The sequence below is a fragment of the Apaloderma vittatum genome, unplaced genomic scaffold (genome assembly GCF_000703405.1).
Source record: "Apaloderma vittatum isolate BGI_N311 unplaced genomic scaffold, ASM70340v1 scaffold6354, whole genome shotgun sequence".
Taxonomy (NCBI): Eukaryota; Metazoa; Chordata; class Aves; order Trogoniformes; family Trogonidae; genus Apaloderma; species Apaloderma vittatum.
In genome coordinates, this window is record NW_009714263.1 from 44,445 (window position 1) to 66,750 (window position 22,306).

The window sequence follows — 22,306 nt, forward strand, 5'->3', positions numbered from 1 at the left end:
CTAGTAAAGTTTTTAAGCACTGTTGTCAATTCTTTCCTCTTACTTTTTACTAAGACTCTGCTCACTGATGGGAGGGTGGGGAAAGAAATATTAGAAGATTTAACCATTCATATTCTATTCTAAATGCCAGGCTTTCATCTAAAGACTCAGTGCAGAAAGTCAGCTTCATCCTTTAAGTACAGACCTGGTGACAGACTTTGAGTCAAAGTACTACTGCTACAGAATGTTCACCTGGAAGATTCCTACTGGTCCTCATGGGATTGCTAAAGATCTACCAAATATGGTTTCTTACTCTTGACCAACTTCATCCCATTGATTTTATTTGCATGAATTAATAATACTTTAGGGATGCTTCTTCGAGTCATAGAAGGCACAAAAAAAACATTTGATGATTTTCTTCATCAGGTCAAAGCTATATTTCATTTTTAGATGAGTACAAATAGTTTGGACTTCTTATTTAAATATCCACTTACTGTACGGTGTTTTCAGTGTGCACTTAGATGTTTCAGGAAAGAGATTATTAAACAAAAAACCCCAAACCCAACACATTAAAAGGCTGCAAAGACACATCCTTACTTCTGCCAGCAGGCTGCATGCATCACGTGGCCACAGCTTCCTGTATGGGTGCCACAAGGTAAGTCAGGATGCATGAAGAGAGGATCTAACGTATCTAAAGAGACACAACAGAAAGAAATTAATGGAAGAATAATAACATTATCTTCCCATCAGTATGAAGAGAAACGAACAACAGGATGCAGAGAACACCAGCCTTCAGAGTTTAATTTCCCCACAGTTCACGTGGTCACATTAAAATCCCATTTAGCTGGCTTTTCCAGAGCATACTCCAGCAAAGGAAACAGAAGACACAGCCCACTTAAAAGTACTGAAGGCTTCCCACTAATTATGAAGAAAAATATGACAAAATCCAAAAGCAATAGTAAATTGGTTCAAAAAGAAAAAAGGTTCTTAAGTACTGGAATAGCTCTGTGATTGGATTCATTACCGCTGAAGTTTTTAATGTCTTTGCTATTGTAGTTTTAAATGAAAGAAAATGAAACTACTAAGCACAAGAAAGATGAGGCACTCCTCCAACTACTCTCATATTTTCAAACTACTGACACAAACAGCACTGCTGAATAACAAAATTTTACTAATCTTGCATAATTCTTAACAGCAAAACCGGTAGGAGAATGTAACAGTGTCTTCATGCTGCAGGCGCACTCCGACTGAGATTCCATTTTCCCCTTAAAGAGATCTAAGTAAAGGTGAAGTGAACAACAGCAGTCCTCCAAACCTCATCTGGTGGAACAGTTATGATTTTAAACAGATACACTTGAATTTGACCAAAAGAAAAAGCCCACAAAAAAAAAAAAAGCACCCAAATGGCACTGAAAATAAATTCTACTTGACAGCAGCTGCTCAACTGGAGACTGAAATAAGAAACTGAACTTCGGTGTAACACTAATTTGCCACTATCTGCACTTCTGCTGTGGGAATAAGCATTTTTCCACTTCAGCTCTTCAAAGAAAAAATAATTTTAAAAACCCCAAGCTCTAACAGGCCTACTTCTAACTGATGAGCTGCAGAGGAGCATGCAGGACAGAGTAAGTGCTATAAATAATATCCTGAAGTGGCTTTAGAAAAAGAAAGTTCATTTCCTTCTTTTTTTCAATTATTTCAGCACCCCAGCGTGTCACTGCAGAAAGCTTACGATCTGACTACTAGAGAATAGGATGTAATTTGTACTTCAGAGTAACACAAAAGGGGCGGGGGGGGCAATTAGTACATGGCCTAGATAAAAATTCTATACAGCTGGCTCACAATTGCCATTATCAGTAGCTCACTGTCAGAAAGAAAAATGGATCAAACGGGAGCCTGTTCTGGATCTAGGACTATTCGGTATTTGTTAATGACCCAGAGGAGGAAACAAAAAACCCATCTTATTAAGTGAAACAACTTGACAGTTTTGCAAGCATGGAGAATAGGGTAATACCCTGGAGAAATAAGGAACAATGCTGAACTTCCCTTTGCTTTAGAATTCTGTCCGATAACATTCAAGAGCGTACTTCTAAACAAAAGCAGGAATAATGAACTGCACAAACAAGGAATTTAAGGTTATTTTGCTGTGCAGTAGTGTCATTAAAAAAATAGGACACAGAGTTCTTTTTGCTTCACGAGTTGACCACGAATCAGGAGTATCTTGCTACAGAATAGGAAAAACAATAATCGAAAATAAGTAGGAATTCAAACTACAAGTTGAAACACCCTTGACATGCTAAGGCAAGAAACTAGAAAACATCTTGAGGGCATTTAAAGACCTCCGATGTTATCTTGCATCACTGAATCCTTATTCCTTATATATTAACTAGCAGATAAGCAGAATTTGAAAAAATTATTGACTTAGCTCTATATCTGTGTTAAATATAATTCAGTTAACAGAGAAAAATTATCACTTTTAACTTTTATTTATGATTTAACGTTATAGTGTCCTTGAATGGTTTTACGATGAGATGTATATTCACCTTGGGCTGATTTCACCTAAAGAGCCTCTGCCTAGGCTGTGTATCAAGTAGGACAGAGCCAAAAATTCTAAGAAACATAAGAATAAATTAGCTTACCTTCTCCTTACCCACAAAACCAGTTGTCCTGGTCAAGGAATTAAGGTGGCTAAGTCCCATTCTTGACAAATCTATTTTTGACATTTCATACTGTTTTGCCGCCTGCCTGTATTTTTCAAACTGTCTTCTAAAGCCATAGTAAGTGCTATCATCCAGTGTACTTCTGAGCACCCATGCTGGATGGAACACTCAAATTTTTATTACTTTCTCATTTCCCTTCTGTTTTATTGGTGGATTTTTTTTTAGACAAATACATATTTACCCTTCTCAGCCTTCTGAGATCTTGCCTACCTTCTACTCGTTTTAAAAAACAACTGAAGATTATACTCAAGACAATGGTTCTGATCAATATTACTTTAATAATCACCAAGATGAATTCATTGCAGTTATCTAGATATTGTTTCAACTTTTCTTATCCTATTCTGGACTGTATTTCTCTCTTGTTGAATTTAACAGCCATCAAGCACATGATCTTGAATTATAAATTTTTTTTTCAGAAAGAGAGCAAAAGACTTGGCGAGTACTAAAGTCTTCCCTTTTACTTCTATTTATTTTATTTCTTTCCCTAAAGTAACTGACCAAAATCTTTACGTTTAATCAACTGTTAGGTACAAAAAAATCCAGCTGGTCTTTGTGTTTCAGTCTACCAATAATGCAACTGTAACTCTTTTGTTTGTATTATTCTCTTGTATTTTTCTTTTTTTTTATCATATGATCCTTGCTAATACATTTCTATTTTTTTACATTACTGCTTTTATTACTCCTGGATGTGGAAAAATAAATAGATAGATAGATAGATCGATCGATAGATAGATAGATAAAATCCAAACCCTCCTGTGGTTGCCATATTGGCTTCTGATAATGTTCATTTATTTCTTCCATACTGGAAAAGTTTGCTGCTGTACTTGAATAAACAGGAACCAAGAGCACTCTTTGATTTTTTCAAGTGGCTACCCCTACCAAGTCTCTAAATTTTACAAGATCTTCTTGTGAGATTTAAGGCATTTTCTGATTTTCCAGGGACAAGTAAAAATCTTTGTGTGATTCTTACTTTTAAGTTTTGAAGCCTGGATTTCAGAACAATTAAAAATCTACCTTTTATTAGGTAGGGCAAGTCATTTAGCAGTCTAACCAAACAATGGCGTCAAATTCAGTTCAAAGGGTAGGAGCTCTAGGTATAGAACTATTGGTAGATTAAAATAAGAAAAATAGCATACCCCCAGAGAGTTCAAGAATCTTGCTCCTGTTCTGAGTTAAGGCAGTTGATTTCTGGACACAGGCAGATAATACCATGGCAGCACTTTCCAACTTTACTTCCTGCTCCTCCTGACAAAGAATACAGGTCAGAACTTCTTTCTCAGCGACAGACGGACCTCGTTTGGGACCCAGAGCAATTCTGGAGTAATCAATTGCTGAAGACATGCTGTAAGACCGTAAGTGACACAGACATGAAATAATCAGATGGCTTTCTCTATGTAAACTAATTCTTTCAGGAATGTAAAAATGTTGCACACTGCTAACGCTTCTGGTTTTATACCAACGTGCTTTACAAAACCAAGAGATGACCAAACAACAAAACACACACCTCAATCCTCACTAAATGCAGCATTCTCTTAAAATATGAAGTGGAATGCAGGTAACAGAGTAACGCAATGAAATGGATTCAGACAGCAGGGAATTCAGAAAGCTGTGTTCAGTGTAGAAGGGATTAAATATATTTTAATCTTACAGACGTATTAAATTTTTTTGCCATTCCTGAAGAACACATATTGAATATGAATGCCACTACTTTAATTCAATGCTTTATGACAAAATAAACTTCTGTATTTTTAAATATTCATTATTCCAGAGTTCAACAATATTTTATAGAACACAATTTATTGACGTTCGAAGCACACAGCTTTGTGCAGCCTCAATTAGAACAAAATTGTGATTTGTACTAGGTATACTGTAGCGTCGAAACACTTCTAGAACAGGAGCAATCCATACCAACAAAATGATAACCAATGTAAACCAAACATCCACAGTATGAAGTTAGATTTTGAAAACTACAGACCAGAAATACCGATGATTTTAGCTACACGAAGCCTATTTTCTTTGTTGCAGCTTAACCTTAAGACATATTGGCTTTCAGATTCTTTCCAAATCACTTACATTTTCATATAAGGTAGACAGTCACCTCAGTGTTGTCAGCTCAGCAGTTTGTAATGACATTTTTTCAAATGTAAAGCAACGTAAGTATCACCAAATTAATTTTCTTATCATTTATTCACATGCTGCTTTACAAAAGTGAGTTCCTGTTCTTACACTAGATACACATGCTAGTCTGCCTGTAAATCTGTAACAGAACATGACTTGGAAGTAAATAGAGACCCAAGTTTGCTCATTGAGACGACACAACCTGTCCCTTGAAAGTACTTTCTAAACTTTGATGCGGCATTAATGAACTTATGTGGCAGGTAATGAACTCTTCCCACCAGAACTCTGGATGTCTGCTTTTTCTTACCTTTCTTCCTCCATAACAGCATCTTCTTTCCCCTGTGTCTCCAGCGTGTTTTCATACAGAAGCTTATGAGTTTCAATGAAATTCCTCTGCAGTGCAGACATCTGGGCCATTATCTTCTGACGGTGCAACCTGGCTGCTTCAGCCTTCCTCTTCCGCTCAGCTTTCTCTTTATCCTGAGTGCTCTGTGTCTTACAACAAAAGGGAACAATGTCACCGCAGGCAACAGAGAACATCAGAAAAAGAGAAGCATCTCTCCCCAGCTATATGCATTCAAATCACTGACATCAAAATTCCTTAACTGACAACACTTTTAATGATTAATAAAAAAAAAAAAAAAAAGGTTAACTGCTATCTGAAAAACACAAAGCTCAGTTCTTAAACACTGTAAAAGAAACAAATTTTGAGGTATCCACAAAAGGTCACTATTACAATCTTTTGCCCAAAGACAGGATCAGTAATACCAATTCATTTTAATTACGTGTTTGCTCTTTAAAATTTTGAGGTGAACGTCACAAGCCTCCTCCAATGTTTTGTTACTCTCCCCACATGCAAAACCTCTGCAGAGTATTCAGCATCTCCCAGGAATTTAATAAAATTTGATCTTCAGCTATCTATGGCTGACACAGCATGTAGATTGTTCCTACGTTTTTGTGGCAGCATTTTATGCATCTGAGAATTGTACTCCCCCCAATTCTTCTCTGCTTGTAGGCTAGAGAAACTATTCTTCCACTATTTCCTCATCTACTATATTTTCAAAAACCATAAATGATGTATTTACATGCTTTGGAAATGTAGAATTCAAAAAACCAAAGGTAGACGTAACTAAAACCTATAGAACTAGTTCCTCTTATTCAGCTGCTTAAGACACATCACTTCCATTCACGGTACAATTACTTTTTGAGGAAATGAAACAACAGTAAATTGCTCCACAAGTGACATCTCTTACTGACTTCTATATTTTGTTCCCTTACCTTACCAGATATCATATGACACCTTTCTCAAAAAAGAAACAGAGCATATGCTGTGGTAAGTTGAAAGCTACGCACGCAGTGACCAGCCAAGGGCTTGATTGGCAACGAGCTGTTGCCAAACAGAACGAGTAAGAGCACAGGGGCCTGTCTCTGCCCACTGACGGGGGGATAATCGCATTCTTCTTTTCTCTTCAACCGCCAGTTTAAAAACAAAAACCAAGAACCCTCATGGGACTGCAATAATCTTTGAAATCTCCATTTCACTGTGTCATTTGACCCCTGGATTCCAAAGTTATTTTGAGGGAAGGAGGTAGAGACTGATACACAGACAGAATAATCACCTAAGCCCGATGTCTTTATACAGTCAAGGCAAAGCAGATTAAACTCTTAGTAGGTCACGTAAATTACAAGACATGATTTTAAGTAGATTTGTATTTCTAATTACTGCACGGTAACATGATAGAAAAGGTGGTCGAATCAAGGATAAGGAATGGAGAAATGAACACAAATTAACTCTTCGCCTCTCTCAGTTGTTTCACTTAACTTGGAAGTACCATCAAAACCACATTAGTTACTAGTAATTCCTTGAAACATGCTTAGCATAAATTTCATTTATTAAAAATACTAACCATGCAACCTAAATCCTATTTGTAGGCAATATATTAGAATTAATATTTTTTTAAAATTCTCATTTTAAGTAACAATAAATTGAGGCACTTTTTTTAAAATGGTCGTTCGAAATATTAAATATAGGGCTTCCATTTTATAATTACCTCATCACCTTTTGTAGCTTCTGAGCCTGATGTAGCCGTTACTGTTGTTAGACTAGATTTTTCTCTCAATCTTTTCACTGTGTCAAACATCTAGGAATAGAATTAGATGTGAAAAACAAAACACAGCTTGGCTCTCATTACAGTACAGACAGGGTTAAAGCTCTTGATATTTAGCTTCAGATTTCTGAGTGGATGAAACCAAGTGCCGTAAACTCCTAAATAACAAAACCACCTGAGATCTATGAGCACTCCTGTAACACTGCTTTGTCTGCATCCTAAACCCAATGGGCACTGCTCAATATGGAGTAAAGTAAAACTCTTCTGAATTTTCCAGTCTTGTAGCACTAATACTGCTCAGCAGCTAAAGCACCTGTACATCAGAAGAACGGACAGAGACTGCTAGCTTATTCTGAGTAGGCGAGATGTGGATCATCCCATAGAAATAGTCAGTAAAATTGTGTAAAAACCTGTGTGTCTGGAATAGAAAGCTTTCCAGCATGTGCCAAATTAGTTAAAACTGAGCCTTCAATTTTCATTTACTCTTCTCTTCAGCTATCCCTAGTAAGAATCTTGAAGTCTTGATAATATTAAATAATTTACATATACTACACGTATCATTAAAATGTTAAACATACTTTCAAAAGTAGATTTTTTTTCTTCTGCCTTTAGAATTTTAGAAAGGTAAGTTTTCAAAAAACAAACAAAAAAAGTCTTTCAAACCTGCCTCCCTAATGTACCAGGACAGTCCAATTTTAGTAGCCGAGGACAGTTTTGGAACCCCACTATGGAGTCTTACCCTCTTTTCCAAGAGTACTGTCTTCTATGCATGCCACCTAAAACAAGAAGCCCAAAATGGAACAGGAGAGCAGTGCTCCTGCTCAGCAGAAGCAGCAGCCTCCTCTGCTAGAGGAGGTGTCACAGCTCTCACTGGGTAACGGCAGGGAGGTGGATGGAAAAATTCCACCGGTCAAACATACAATGTGGCCGTTAGGCAGATCTGTAGGATTCAAGTCCTAATACAAGCAGCCTCTAAAACGCCTTCCCAATTAATAAACTTCCGCAAAACAGCAAGTGATAAACAACAGAAATACGAGTTTACGCATAAAAGTATCATTGCTGGAGTGAGTTACCTAAGCAAAAATTGACTCACTGCTTGAAGGTAGCAATCGCAAGTACAGTGACTTCTAAGTGTTAACACAGAATTCAAGAAACCACCTCGTGTGGGGGAAAAAAATTCCAACAGATAAAGCTTCTCAAAAAATCACTGCAGTTGTAAACACTGGGTTATACGCAAAAATTACAAAATCTTTCATAAAAGTTTTCTAAATTACTCTAATCAGATCATACTTATCTCCTCCTCATGTACCTGCAGTATCCAACTGACTGTGTCCTTCTGTGCCTCTAACTGAGGAACTCTCTTTAATTTTTCCAGAAGTGTTAACACGCTCACAGCGTTCAAGGCCGAGCTTCCCATTCCTTTACAAAGGAGAGGAAAAAAAAAAGAAAAGCATGGGTCTTTAGAGAAAAGAATCTCAACATTTTAATGTATTTGCAACCATAGACATGCCTTAAAACATTACTAATTACTTAACACACATACATGAATGCAACTTGTGTGGTTACATTTCTGTTTTAATTTCATATTTATTCCAGTAAAAGGTAGTATAATCTTTGCTCCTTGTAGATTAATAATTTTTGCTATTTCCAAGAGCAGAAGTACACACAAAACCAGAATTGCCCTCACCTCAAGGAGACATAGTAAAGCTCTTACAGTTTAACTAAATTTACTAACAGCTTAGGGCGTGCAGGTTTATTTCTAACACAATTTCTGCAACTATTTGCTTCCTCACACCTTGGTAACAGTTTGTAACGTTGTAGGCCACTCTCAGCACTTTCTATTTGATAGTTAATCTGTGCACTTCTAGAAGTGAGACAAATGCATTACAAAAATTTATTTTAAAAAAACACTTCTCAGTACTATTATTTTTGCATCCCTTATGTATAAATAAGGCTTTAGGTTTTCTGGTTACGCAAAAGTAAAGCTGACAATTCTCTAAAGTCTCGGTTTTAATTACTTTTAGCGTATCCCTACAGTTGATGTGAGGCTGCTTAACTGGAAATACATTCAGTGTGATAATACTTCTTGCTCAACAGTAAAAAAAAAAAATTGAAATTAAAATATGTGAAATGGCAGTGCTTTTCAATTCAGCAACAGCTTTTACTCAACATTTTTGAAAAACAAAATAAAGGCAGTTCAACCTGCATGTGTGTAGGTTTTCAGAAGATGTGTAGATGAGGTGCTTAGGGACAGCTGAGTGTTGGACCCTGCACCACTACCTTAATGGTTGGACTTGACGATCTTAAAGGTCTTTTCCAAACTAAACAATTCTATGGTTTTACTTCACAATTCTTATCCCTGTTTCAACTCTCAAGTGACAATTATGTATAGCTTCATAATGTTATTTATTTATTTATTCTTACACAGTGAAGTAAAAACTCTAGATAAGATGGAAGATTATTTAGAAAATGTTGATTCCAACTCACACTCACTAGTCTTGAATGTGAGATTAGGAAGTGCTCTGTAGGGATTTTGAAAAGTAAAGAAAAAGGAAAAAAACACGGTTCATAGCCACTAAGTTTTGCTTCTGTTATCACTACCACGGTAAAGGCTTTAACTTGCAGGTAAATCAATAATTATAGCTCAGGAGTACAGAAAACGGAGACAGCTGACTTAAACCTTTCGTAAGGAGTTCTTAGTTCCAATATCAATTACGTTCTTGTGAAGAAAGAATCATTTTCAGTCATCTAACACTAGTATTACTTTTCCATTTCTTTCCTAGCAAGAGAAACATCTCTTCAACATATCTCGCACCTGAGAAGAAAGCAAACTTGTCCAAACTTCATTTGATTCTTTAAAATAAAATATTTTAGCAGGATTTATCTACAGCAAAAAGTAAATCCTTTCTGACTGAAATCACTGAATATTTTCCTCTAGTTTACTTTTCTCCTTAAAAGTCAAGTTAGTCTAATTTACTCTGCCCTTTTAAGGCAAATGAAACATACGTGTCGCTTTGTGATAAAAATCAAAGGTTACTTCTTCTTCTGGAGACTTCTGTAACTGCTGCTTCTCTTCTAGTAAGCCTAAAGAAAGGAGATGAAGCACCTAAAAAATAAAGAGAAAAACAGGACATCTCAGGTCTGGAAAACTGGCATATAAAATAAGGATGTTTAATATAGTTCTGTACTGTGTATAAATTACACCCATGATAAGACACAGAAATAAGAAAAAGTACAGAGATGGTATAGAGAAAGTTAAATAACAACATACAATAATTTTCCTGTCTATTACTTGCACTCAAATTAATAAACTTGCAACACACTTTACATTAGTAACATATGAATCTCATAATTTTGCTGGTACAAATTTATGAATTTGTGGTGAATTCCATAATCCAAAGATTAGCAGGTAATGTAATGCAAGGCAATTACATCATCTGTGTACTCTAATTAGCAAGACTGATTAATTCAATCAGTCTGTACAATGATTTTAAAAGTTTAAAAAAAAAAAAACCAAACAAAACCTTCAACAATATCAGTAATTTTTTAAAAAAATTTTTAAGTATAAAGTCACTGTGGTAAAATGAAACATTTCAATACTTACAAAAATACTATTTCATGACTGAAGCACCAAATACATTTATATGTTGGGGGATTTTGCAGCTTACAAGATGAAACAATGCCAATTTCTTTAAGATGACCAAAGAGTTACTTACTTGAAAAAGATAAGGTAAGGAGAATCACATACTGAAACAGCTTCAGTGATGAGGCAACACGGGGGGAAAGTAACACTTTCAATGTTACTGCGTTTCACATTTCCATTTTGTAGTAGAGAGAAATAAGTAGGTACGTGATCTTCATTGGGAAGATTTAAAAAAACAGGCTTGGGGACACTAAGAAAATTCTTTACATTCAAAGTTGATCTTTACAAATTTTGGTCTTATCATAAACAGGTAACATGGTCAACACAGGAACGACGTCTGGCAAAGCCCCAAGCTAACCATACCATCTGGATCATAGCTTCAGTCCACAGGTGGGTTTCCAGCTCCACTGCCCTCTGAAGAATGGTCCGCAGGACGTGCATCATAATGTCGCAGTTCAGAATCCTCACCACGTTGCTGAACGCAGGACTGAACTCTGGAGGAGGAGGTGGTGGCAATGCTAGGAGAGGGAGATGCACAAGCGTCTTAACCAGCTGGCGTCTCAGCAAAGATCGCAGGCAAGAAGTGGAGAGCAGGAGCATACTAATTCCAGTGAAAGAATGGGACCTTTAAACTAATAAACTCAGGCTCACACATGATTGTTAGCCTAAGTCACCTTTTATCTTAAGCAAAATCACTCACTTTTAACTAAGTTCTTACAGAAAAGACATGCAAACTAAGCTGAACAACCAATCACAAGCACTTCGTTTTATCTGTAAATGTAACCCTTTGCACCACCTTATCATTTGTGTATCACTAACGCAAGGTTTTTAAGTAGCCCAACAAGAGGGAAGAGCAGGTGTCCCAGAGCAAGCCACTGTCCCACACCCGGTACAGCCGGAGCGCTAAATTCTGCCTGCACCTGAGACACTCCGATCGCCTCTTGCTCTGTCCATTTCCTGAGCTACCCCTGGAAGTGCGCGATGCAGTGTCTCACCACCACTCTTTTGGCAATTTAGACTGAATTAATTATAAAAAGCTACTGACAAAGACAACATAACCACATAAAAGCGTACACACAAAGTGTTTGCAAAACACAAAAAGGCCTCAGGGGAACACACATCAACATGAACAATTATCTTGGTAGTTTGGAGCTGTATTGTCTGATGATATGAACATAAGTTTCTCACAATTACATCTAAATATTCACATTTTTAAAAAAGTTCTACAAAATAAACATCCCTGTTAACATTTGAAGTTGCTAAAGTGAACAGGGGAAGAAAAAAAATTAAGAATGTGCTATGGAAAAATCTCTCAACTGTATAAAATAAACTGGAGGAAGGAATTGAAAGTAATGCACAGGTATATTCTCCTCATGCTTTTCCAGCTGTCATAATCTTTTGAGCTACTTGCAACTGAAGAAAATTAATTTTTTTTTTCAAAGAGAAGGTTATTTCCAATTTAACTGTGTCCCTCCTAAATGATACCAACTTGTTCTTTTACAGTTCGATGTTTTTTCAACTAAAAAGAACCCAAAGCAAATAAAATTTACTCAGAATGAATTTTAACCATCTTAGGTATGAAATGCTGTAGAGCCACTGGTTGTATCCAAAAATCAAAATACACTTCAGAGTAGGAAATAAAGATTAAGGTATTCAACTGGAAGGGCAGTTTGGGTAGAGAAAAATAATTACATCTGTTGCTCACAAAAGCAGGTGACAGCTGATACTATTAAATTGTTCATCACACTTATCCATTCAGCTCAAAGTCTTCCTCAGTTCAATTAATGCTGGTGACTTAAATGAGGAAAAGTAAACTCAAACAGGACATAACATTTGTATTACAACAGAAACATAGGAGTTATACTGTTACAGGTGTTTGCAACTTCCACAAAAGAAAATTTTGATTCATAAAAGACTCACAAGCTACTTACAGAATGGAGAAAAGCACTAGTTCCTGCAGCAACCTTCTCTACATGGCATTATTATGTCTCAACGTCCTAGAGAAGCTACTCACAAAAAATAAACTTGCCTCTTAGCTACTCCACCATAAAAGCTGTTAATTTTGTCAATGGGTACTATGCCATGTTTATTTGTTTACCTGGCAATTAAACTAAAAATTACTAGCCTCCTTGTGTTTAAAAAAAAAAAAGAGAAAATGAATAATTGCTACAAATCACAAAAGATTTAATATGAACTCAGGTACCCTCGATGATGTCACAATACATCTGCCAAAGCTCATTTTATATGCACAACTACATACACTACTGAATTACATCATTAGTTTCAACTTTTTACCTTCATCTCTGTTTTCTTGTTTTCTTCTTTTCTTTTGTGTGTGTTCAGCCTACGGAAAAAGTAGTGTTGTTACGTTGGCATTTCCACAGAAGTACGCAAGGAAACAATAGGAAACCCTAAACTAAAAATGTGACAAGATACTTGGTTGTGTAACTAGAATCTTGTCTGAAATCTGTTTAACTATATTGCATTTCAATTTCTAGTAGAGATAAATAATTGGATCTACTTGCTTCCTCAAGAAGCAAAGTTTGGGTTTTACAGTTCAAAGCTAATTCTTACAATTTTTTTACCATAAACAGTTAACAGAGTTAATAGAGAAGTTACCAGAGGGCAAATACCAATACGAACCATAGCACATCAACTTATATTAACAATCTTAACTTCATCAAAAGTTTAGTTTTGATGCTAGCTGCATATGCTCTTCATTGAGTCGGTTGCTTTAGATTCCAGTAATGCCTTTGATTCAGCAAAATTCTTTAGGCTTAAGTATTTTTCAAGTTTTCAGAGTGAATTTTGCACTGCTTACCTTGCTGTGCTGAGTCTTAGTATAGTGATAAAAGAACATATTGAACTCCTTCAAGCATTCATCTTTCAGTTCATAAACTCCGTGGCCAGACACACCTGGTTTCCTTACAGAGAAATGTTTCATGACACACAGATTCATAACGTATGTTCAGCACATCTTTGAATGTAAATAAAGCAGTAACACAACTCACTTTCTAAGGAATTGCTAATAAGAGGGGTAATAGTGATGGTTGCTTCATTAACTTATAAAGAGCATAAAGCTATCAGTCTTTAATTTTCAAGACTGTTTACTACTGCGAATCCCATCCAGCTACAAAATAATTCTAGTCTATACCATCTTTTTAACTTCATGGCTTAGAATTTCAGACACTAGATGCTGTATAAAAGTCATTACTATCTTTAACCAAGGTAAAAACCAAATAATAAACAGTTACTCTACAAACTGCAATTTTTTTTAACCTTCCATGTAATGCTCAAAGGAAAATTCCTGGGTACAACTATAGTAACTCCTAATTAAACAAAAACAAACAAGCCATGTGAAATCTAAAATATAGTATACTAAAGCAATTAAAATTCCAAGACACTTTTGTGACAAAAATAGCAGACATCTGAACCAGTTTTTCTGAACTGCTACAACTAATTGTATTATATTTGCATATATATACATACATATATATTTGTTTAAAAAAAAAAAACAAAAAACATTAACTCTCATCTGAAAGCTACAGCATCAGTACCTTAACAACACCTAAACCTATGGTTAGGTGATGATTGTCAAAGGTACAATGAATTGTTAAGATTCCCAATGATCTTTAAAATAAAAAGAATTTTTGAATTGAATTTGAGAAAAATTAATTTGAGGAAAGAAGGAGGCAAAAGGAAAGGAGCAGCAGTTTCAGATATTCCACAGATCTTTCCTATGCGCACTTGAGAGCGAACATATTTCAAGACAGCAAAATATTAGCTGAACAGAGATTGTTCAGTGCAGCTTGTTTAACCCATACAATCTAAGAGATCTTATTTCACATTCAAGCAACTTATAAAACAATATGAAGAACTTACTTAAATGTAGCCACTTTATCAATGACATCCTCCAAGCCAGTTTCATTGTTCTCCTGGTAAAAAAAAAAAATAATTTGGGATAAACATCTAGAGATTCAAATCTCTTCAGAATCATGCTAGGTGTAACAAAAATAGACATACACATTTAGACTAATTCCCTAATTCATTAATGTATTTCGCCCACTGATATTCAGAAAACAAATACTTGTAACTGACAAGTTACAAGGAAGTACGAAAGAGAGAGAACATTTTTCATTAATCACGTAAAATTTTATTTATGACAGAACTGATCTCCAAAAAACAGAGCAGTCCCCTACACAAACCCAATGGAGGAGGGGAAAACAAAACAAAACAAAACACCTGGAGTTTTGGTCTCTTCAAACAGTCAACGTGGATCACGTGTGATTGGTTTCTGGTAATATTGCAGGCTATATAATTTACAATAAAAATGAAACTTTTTGCCTTGCTTGTCAGCCCTGAAAACTTACACAGGCTATAAAAATCTAATCCACATTCCTTTCCTTTGCTAGAATTTTCAACAGTTAGAACAGAATGGCAGGAAAACCTGTGTTTTCAAATAGACCAGCACAATACTTGACTTCCAATGGATCTGCAAAGGCATAAGTGACCAGAATTACAGGATCAAATATACTGATGGCACACAGGGCAGAATCCAGCTGCATGGTCCTACAGGGCCAAAAGACAATAGTTTTAAAGCTTTTCTTTTTGAATCTAGGAGAACCAGAGCTGCATATTCTAAAGAACTCCACCTCTTCATCAAAGAGCACAATCCCCACACAAGCCTTTTCAGATTAGAACATACTTGAATCCATGACATCTACCTTTACATCAGTAAGCTGTGTGAGTCCCTTTGTCGTGCTACGCTGTGATTCTGAAACCAATATTTGAGCTTAATATCAGAAATAAAATTCCATATAAAGATACAGAAGCTAAAAAAGAAAAAGACATAAAACAAGGGGAAAAAAAGGAAATTAAAGGAAAAAAAGTAAATAAACCAGGACTCACATTTTCAGGCAAGGACTTGGTAATTGCACTGTGAGCCATGGGTTCAATACATAACAGATGGATGATTTCTCTCATGATAACATCTTCTTTTGTCACATTGCTCACTCCAGGCACATACCTTTCCCCTACCGGAATGAATCAAAAGGAGAATGCCAAACATGACAGCTATAAAGCAATTCTGAATTTTGCACAGAGGTAACGCTACTGCTGGGATATTTCATAGTTAAAGTTTGCATTCACCAGAAAGCTATCCCAAAGGTCTGAGAAGAAAAATGGTTTTTTGTCTGCCTTCCTAACAAAATGGGCTGAGATGAATATTCTCTTCGTATTCTACTTGAATAGTCTATTATATCAAGTTATCTAACAGTTTTTCTCACTACACAGTCCCCACTGCTTCCAGCTGACAAACACTTGCGTTACTGAACCATCTATTTAAAATAGGCTTTCGCCAGTACCCTCCAGACAGCCTATGTTAAAGAAAGTCATCAAGCCTGTTTTGTCAAACTGCGATAATCCATTACTGCAGCAACAGAGAGAAGTGAAACTTACCCACAACATAGATAAGAATCTGCAGCATCTCTTCTATTAACACGTTGTACTGTTTGATCAAATCCTAAAGAATTAGAGAAAGCAGCTTTTTAAAAAGCCCATGAGTTCAGCCTTCTGAAGCACTGGGCTCTAAGAAGAATCTTCCTTTCTAAGAAGCCGGGAAAAATGCCTGCACTCAGAGGGGAGGTATTATTCTGCACCTGAAGTGCAAAATTCACATGCTGAAAAAGATACCACAGCTAAAAATGCATCCCAAATGAAGGGTTATAGGAAAGTCCAAACTTCAAGAATCCAAGAAATTTCCAGTCAAAATAAGAACACCCAAAACAGCTTAAAGGACAGAGACATTTTACAGATAAGATATTCACATGGATTTTGGTAGATGCCCTGTGGAATAAAGGTCAAAGAGGACAAAACCTATTTGCAAATTTTGAGTAAGCCTCTACAAATTCCAAACACAAAAACATTTGTAGGTCTTGTACTGACTGTCTTTTAGTATGCTCATAAAAACACAGTTATCAAAAGTAGTTAGTTTTTCTATTCATGTTCCGTAAATTCGAAGCAAGCAAACAACTCAGCATAAATACTTGAAACTCACCTGATCTTTGGTGGGCTTGATTTTTTTGAAAGCATCGGCAAGCTCGTATCTCTGCAGAATCAGCAGGAGGAACTGGTTTGGATCCATAAGAGAAGCACCTATCTATCAAAAAAAACAAATTAATATGAACATCAGTTACCATTAATTATGAAAAATACTCTTTTAGCAAAAAAATATGCTTAAATCATATCAATTTAATTAAAAAGAAAGAAATTCCATGAAAATTTTATGAGTCGAACAAGCAGTGATTCAGAACATTTTACCTGGAGCATGATGATGTCTTTATCATACATCTCTTCTCTGCATTTAACATCTTGGTAATAGAACACCTGAGAATTAGGAAAACAAAATTTAAGAAGCGAAGTAAAATAAGGCACTAACAAAAGTGCACCAGATAATGTCTGAGGCTTTTTTAAACCATATAGCACTTTTCTTGAGTATGGGAAAGTCCCATGTCTCTTTCCAAACAAACTTGTACTTTGATGGCAAAAAAATCCCAAAGCTTTTTCACTTCTCCAGAGATAGTCCGTGCTGTGCCTCTACATACACCCTTCTAAGACAACAAGTTTCTAATGGCTGCTACTGATTCAAGTCAAAATATTCTCCTTCTCCTACCCTGGTTCTCAGACAATTCTACAAGGGGCTACCACGATTTACTTTGATTTCACCAAAGGGTCCTGTGAAAGGTAAACACAGAAAATTTCTGCTGTCCAAAAAGAAAAAAAAAAAAAAAAACACGTGAAACTGAAGCAGGCAAAGTACAAGTATTTAAGGCAGATTCTTCCTTTCACCTTTACTCTCGCAACAAAAAAGCCCACAGGTATTATAAAATGCTTGTTTTGTCCAGTCATATGGCACTCAACAGTTTAGTATGAGATGAAAATAGTTTAATTTTGCATATAATGATCACCATACACTAAGAGATGAACCTAAGTTAGAAGCAACAGGACCAACATTACTTAGCAATTTCTTTATCAGATTTGAAAGTAGTTTAACAGTAGACATCCGTAACATAAATACCATTTCACAGAGTAAGGAACAGTCGTAACAGAGATGAAAATACCTGTCTAATACAGGACGTTAAGGCATGGATGAAGTTGCAAATAAAACCCAAGTCATCTAAATTACCACCCAAAAACACCAGAGGCAGTACCTGGCTTATGAGGGAGAGCCCATTCCTTCTCCACATCTCTGCAGCAACCTGAGCAACCAAGACAAGACATCGCAAAGGATATTCTACCAGCAGCTCCACTTGGAGTTCTTCCTAGAATTTAAAAAAAGAGAGAAAAAGTAAATCTCAAGCAAGTCTGTCAGTGATTTTAAAAGTGTAAATTCTAACGAACAAAGACACACTGTCAGCTGCAAAATAACTTGTGTGTGTGCCTGAAAGATATAGGTGTAATTTTAGGTTTTTTCCTTCCCAGAGCATAAAAAAAAATCTCATGAAGCAAAAAAAAAAAAAAAAATCTTACAGGAGAAACAAACTCATGCAATCTTGAGATGGTGCCAGTCTTGCTTAATCGTACATGAAGACCTACAAAACCAATAGGAAAAAAAAAAATAGAAAATTAATCAAAATCAGTACTCATTATAAATGTTAGCTAAATCACCTAAAACTCAGAATTACAGAAAAAAAAAGTTGAAGTCTATTTAGGAAAGACTTGTTACTCTTTTTTTTTTTTTCGTAAGAGAGATCACATCAGTTCTTACTAGTCCCTAATAATCCATTATTTTAGGAATAAATCTAGTAATTTAATTAATTCATTGAACCCTTTTCAATTGAGATGCTAAATAGTATTAGGAAAATTTTAATTTCACATTTAAATCATGATAACTGATTTTCAAGACTACAAGCCTCAACAGATGGTATCTTAGTATCAAACGATATGATAAAGAATCTACAGCTTAATAATAGCGTATGATTTCATTTGTATTCTAGAGAAAACGGCTGTCACCCACTGCTGCGTTCCTTTGTATTCTGACTGGAAATCTGTCCTGGCATGCTGCAAACATATGTCTTTTAGGAGAAACATTTTAAACACTCCTAAGATATATGTGGCTGGAAAATAAATTCAAGATACAGTAATAATCAACATCCATGTAGGCAAAACAGGTAGAAACAGAATCATAAAAATTCAAATAGTTTAGAGAAAATTGATGATCTTGTAAAACACAAACTATTCCTTTTCATCTGACTTTCCTATCTCTCTGCTGTTTAAAAAATTTCCTCCAACCTCCACGGCAAGTGTTCTTTTGAGAAAAACTTTCCCTTATCTGGGGGACAGGGTCGCCTGGTCATGGGAATGTCAGAAAGTCAGGGAGTGACTCATCTATGAAGCACTTACTTGAAGTACTTTCTAGTGTAAAGAAATAGACATGGAAAGCAGATGCAATTCAAACAGCAACCAAACCAAACACGCCACCTACCCGCAAGAGTCCTAGAAAGCGGCAGATGTATGCTGACAGGGTCTGCCGACACTCGGTAAGGTCTGCTCTCCAGGGTATGGCCACACAAGTGAAACACTGTCTTTTCCCGGGAGCGGCCACTCGTGCTGCACCTCATCACAGCTTTATGACATTCGCTGTAGGCCCTGAGCAACAGCTCCTCCTAGAATTTAAATTAAATGCATAGTGTTATATACAAAGATCATATATATGCACTAAAATTCCTCATTTGTTATTTTTTGATGGCAGGAACAGTTACTAAAGACCTACAATGTAACTAGTACTCTGTTCCTTAATTCTGATAATTTCTTCGTACTGGACTGAAGCAGCGGAGCATCCACTAAGGCTAACTGAGAATCACAGAATTACAGAATGTCAGAGGAGGATCACCCAGAGTAGGTCACATAGGAACCACAACCTCCCTGGGCACCCTGTGCCAGGGCTCTGGCACCCTCACAGTGAAGAAGTTTTTGTGGAACCTCCTACGTTCCAGCTTGCACCCGTTGTCCTGTCATTGGACATCCCTGAGAAGAGTCTGGCTCCATCCTACTGACAGTCAGCTTTGACATATTTTATAAATGTTAGTGAGGTCACCCCTCAGCCTCCTTTAGCCTTTCCTCGTCAGGCAGATGCTCCACTCCATTTTTGTGGCTCTGTGCTGGACTCTCTCAAGCAGTTCTCTGTCCTTCTTGAGCTGAGGGGCCCAGAACTGGACACAAAATTCCAGATGTGGCCTCACCAGGGCAGAGTAGAGGGCCACAAGGACCTCTCTCGACCTACTAGCTACTGCCCTTCTAATACACCCCAGGATGCCATTGGCCTTCTTGGCCACAAGGGCACAGTGCTGGCTCATGGCCGTCCTGCTGCCCACCAGAATCCCCAGGTCCCTCTTCCCTACGTTGCATCATTAAGGTTGAATCATTAAGGTTGGAAAACACCTATAAGAACATCAAGTCCAACCGTCAACTCAATACTACCATGACCACTAAACCATGTCCTGAAGTGCCACGTCTACATGTTTTTTTGAATGCCTTCAGAGATTTTGAGTCCACCGCTTCCCTGAACAGCCTGTTCTAATGCTTGAAAACCCTTTCAGTGAAGAATTTTTTTCCTAATACCCAATCTAAACTTTCCCTGGTGCAACTTGAGGTCATTTCCTCTTATCGTTTGTTACTCAGGAGAAGAGATCAAGACCCACCTCACTACAACTGCCTTTCAGGTAGTTGTAGAGAGCACTAAGGTCTCCCTTCAGCCTCCTTTTCTCCAGGCTAAACAATCCCAGCTCCCTCAGCTGCTCTTCATAAGACTTGCTCTCCAGACCCCTCACCTGCTTCGTTGCCTTTCTCTGGACTCGCTCTGGCACCTCCAAGTCTTTCTTATACTGTGGCACCCAAAACTGAACACAGTACTCAAGTTGTGGCCTCATCAGTGCCAAGCACAGGGGCATGATTACTTCTACAAGTATGCTTCCATTCTAAAAAGCTGCTCTGTCAAATGCTTTAAAATCTATGCACTTATTTAAGCTGCAATATGTTAATAATTTTACAGAGTTTGCACTTCTAAATGGATCAAGAAGCTCCTGATCTGCTGTAGTTCTTCCTTTTTCTCCCTACTGAAGAAAAAAACCAAAAAAAACAACCTCACTTCAAAATATCTTGAAGTTAACAAATCGTACACTTTCCTCCCTTTGGCCAGCACAAGGATGAGCTCCAGCAGTGATTAAGACTACTCACAGTGCAATTACCCAGTTATGGCCAAGTTTCTGCAGTCTGCTTTTGAAATTAAAAATGTACACCATGCGCTTCAACACCTTAAAACCCGACAATGATACCATGAACTTAATTCTCAAAATCTTGAATTATGAGAAGTATTTTCTCTTTTTGATTTGCCTGACACCCTTTGCAGCTTTGTCAGCTCGAAGATTACATTCTTCTGAGAACCATTCTCTCTTTGTCACACCACAGATTAATTCTTTCAGGGTCCTTTTTTGCAGAGATCTGTATTGAATAGTTAGCTTTTCAAAAAAGCTGCTATTTGAAAAGCCCTCAGGAATATTCACAAAAGGTCCGCATGTAAGAATCCTGGGCAACGGCCACACTTACGTCACAGGCACACCACTCCTGGAACATCAGGAGAATGTTCTTGAGCTGCATCTGTATAGCGATAGCCGCTTCCCAGTCAGGGTCCACCTCAATGTGCTGGCCAATCTGTCTTTTTATCTCCTCCATTCCCTGAAATGGAGATGTCGTAAAATAACTTCAGCAAAATCGGTGATCAAGGACTTAACACAAAGTCCAATAAGGAAAAGATAAAGTATAGGTTGTTCAGATACCTGTAGCTAAAATAGATGGATATTATTTCTATAACTAACCATTGCTTTTTCACCCACACAAGTCAGGGACTGAAGAATTTACCACCTTAGTTGCATATTTATACGCACAATATCACTATGGACGAAAAGATGAGTAAATAGAAGTGCTGTAATATCTTCACAACAGCATATTATAAAGAAATTATTAAAATGAGTTGTACCTGCATGCAAGTTAGAATCCTTAGGAAAGAAACAAATCCTTCTAAAAACCGCTCTCTCAGCCGGACTGTCCATAACGTAGGTTTGCTGACTAAGACATACCTGTCCCCAAAGAAAACATGATCATCTTTTGCTCAGACTTCTCTTCTGTTTAGGCTTGTATTTAAAGTGTCCTCCATATTAAAATAATCAACTGCATCATCATGTTAGATCATCTTCGCCATCTCAAACTCCTCTTCAAATTTTCACCAAACGCTAGAGTTGCTTGGTGTAAGTCCATCGTTTGAAATTAACAGATTTTTTTTTTCTAATTCCAAGGTATTTTGTGTGCTTTGCTTACATATTATTCAGCTTATTAGAGTAATTTGGGACATGTAAGAGTGGAAAATGCTCTTCAGATGTGGATCAGAGCTTTCCCAGAATAAAGAGCAGTCAAATTTACCATACTGTCTTAGACTAAATATATTTTGTTTAGCAATGCAATTGTTATATCAAATGATATCAGTGCAAATCATCAAAATTTGTCTTCTAGAATACCATTTTGGTATTTGAAAATTGTAAGTCTCCACTGAAAAAAAAAAAACAACACATGGAAGTGTTGTGTGTTTTTCAAGGTTAGTTTCTGGTTTGTTAAAGCATTTTTACCACGAGATTCCTGAATTGAAACACATCATCCTACTGCCAATCTTCTAAGAATTGCTCTAAATT

General features: G+C 36.7%; 1 protein-coding gene across 1 annotated transcript in view; it reads right to left on the reverse strand.

Moving 5' to 3' along the window:
- Positions 1 to 22,306, reverse strand: part of UBR1 (ubiquitin protein ligase E3 component n-recognin 1) — a 55,614-nt gene that overhangs the window by 16,402 nt on the left and 16,906 nt on the right. The window contains exons 12-30 of the mRNA XM_009868674.1: positions 21,601 to 21,700; positions 21,171 to 21,299; positions 19,051 to 19,231; positions 18,096 to 18,157; positions 17,777 to 17,887; positions 16,887 to 16,952; positions 16,624 to 16,725; positions 16,026 to 16,089; positions 15,477 to 15,601; positions 14,451 to 14,503; positions 13,390 to 13,492; positions 12,864 to 12,912; positions 10,932 to 11,086; positions 9,932 to 10,031; positions 8,235 to 8,344; positions 6,869 to 6,958; positions 5,125 to 5,312; positions 3,836 to 4,041; positions 577 to 670 (exon numbers count right to left, since the gene is read on the reverse strand). Coding sequence (XP_009866976.1) covers positions 577 to 670; positions 3,836 to 4,041; positions 5,125 to 5,312; positions 6,869 to 6,958; positions 8,235 to 8,344; positions 9,932 to 10,031; positions 10,932 to 11,086; positions 12,864 to 12,912; positions 13,390 to 13,492; positions 14,451 to 14,503; positions 15,477 to 15,601; positions 16,026 to 16,089; positions 16,624 to 16,725; positions 16,887 to 16,952; positions 17,777 to 17,887; positions 18,096 to 18,157; positions 19,051 to 19,231; positions 21,171 to 21,299; positions 21,601 to 21,700 — 2,088 coding nt within the window. The remainder of the gene's footprint in view (positions 1 to 576; positions 671 to 3,835; positions 4,042 to 5,124; positions 5,313 to 6,868; positions 6,959 to 8,234; positions 8,345 to 9,931; positions 10,032 to 10,931; positions 11,087 to 12,863; positions 12,913 to 13,389; positions 13,493 to 14,450; positions 14,504 to 15,476; positions 15,602 to 16,025; positions 16,090 to 16,623; positions 16,726 to 16,886; positions 16,953 to 17,776; positions 17,888 to 18,095; positions 18,158 to 19,050; positions 19,232 to 21,170; positions 21,300 to 21,600; positions 21,701 to 22,306) is intronic.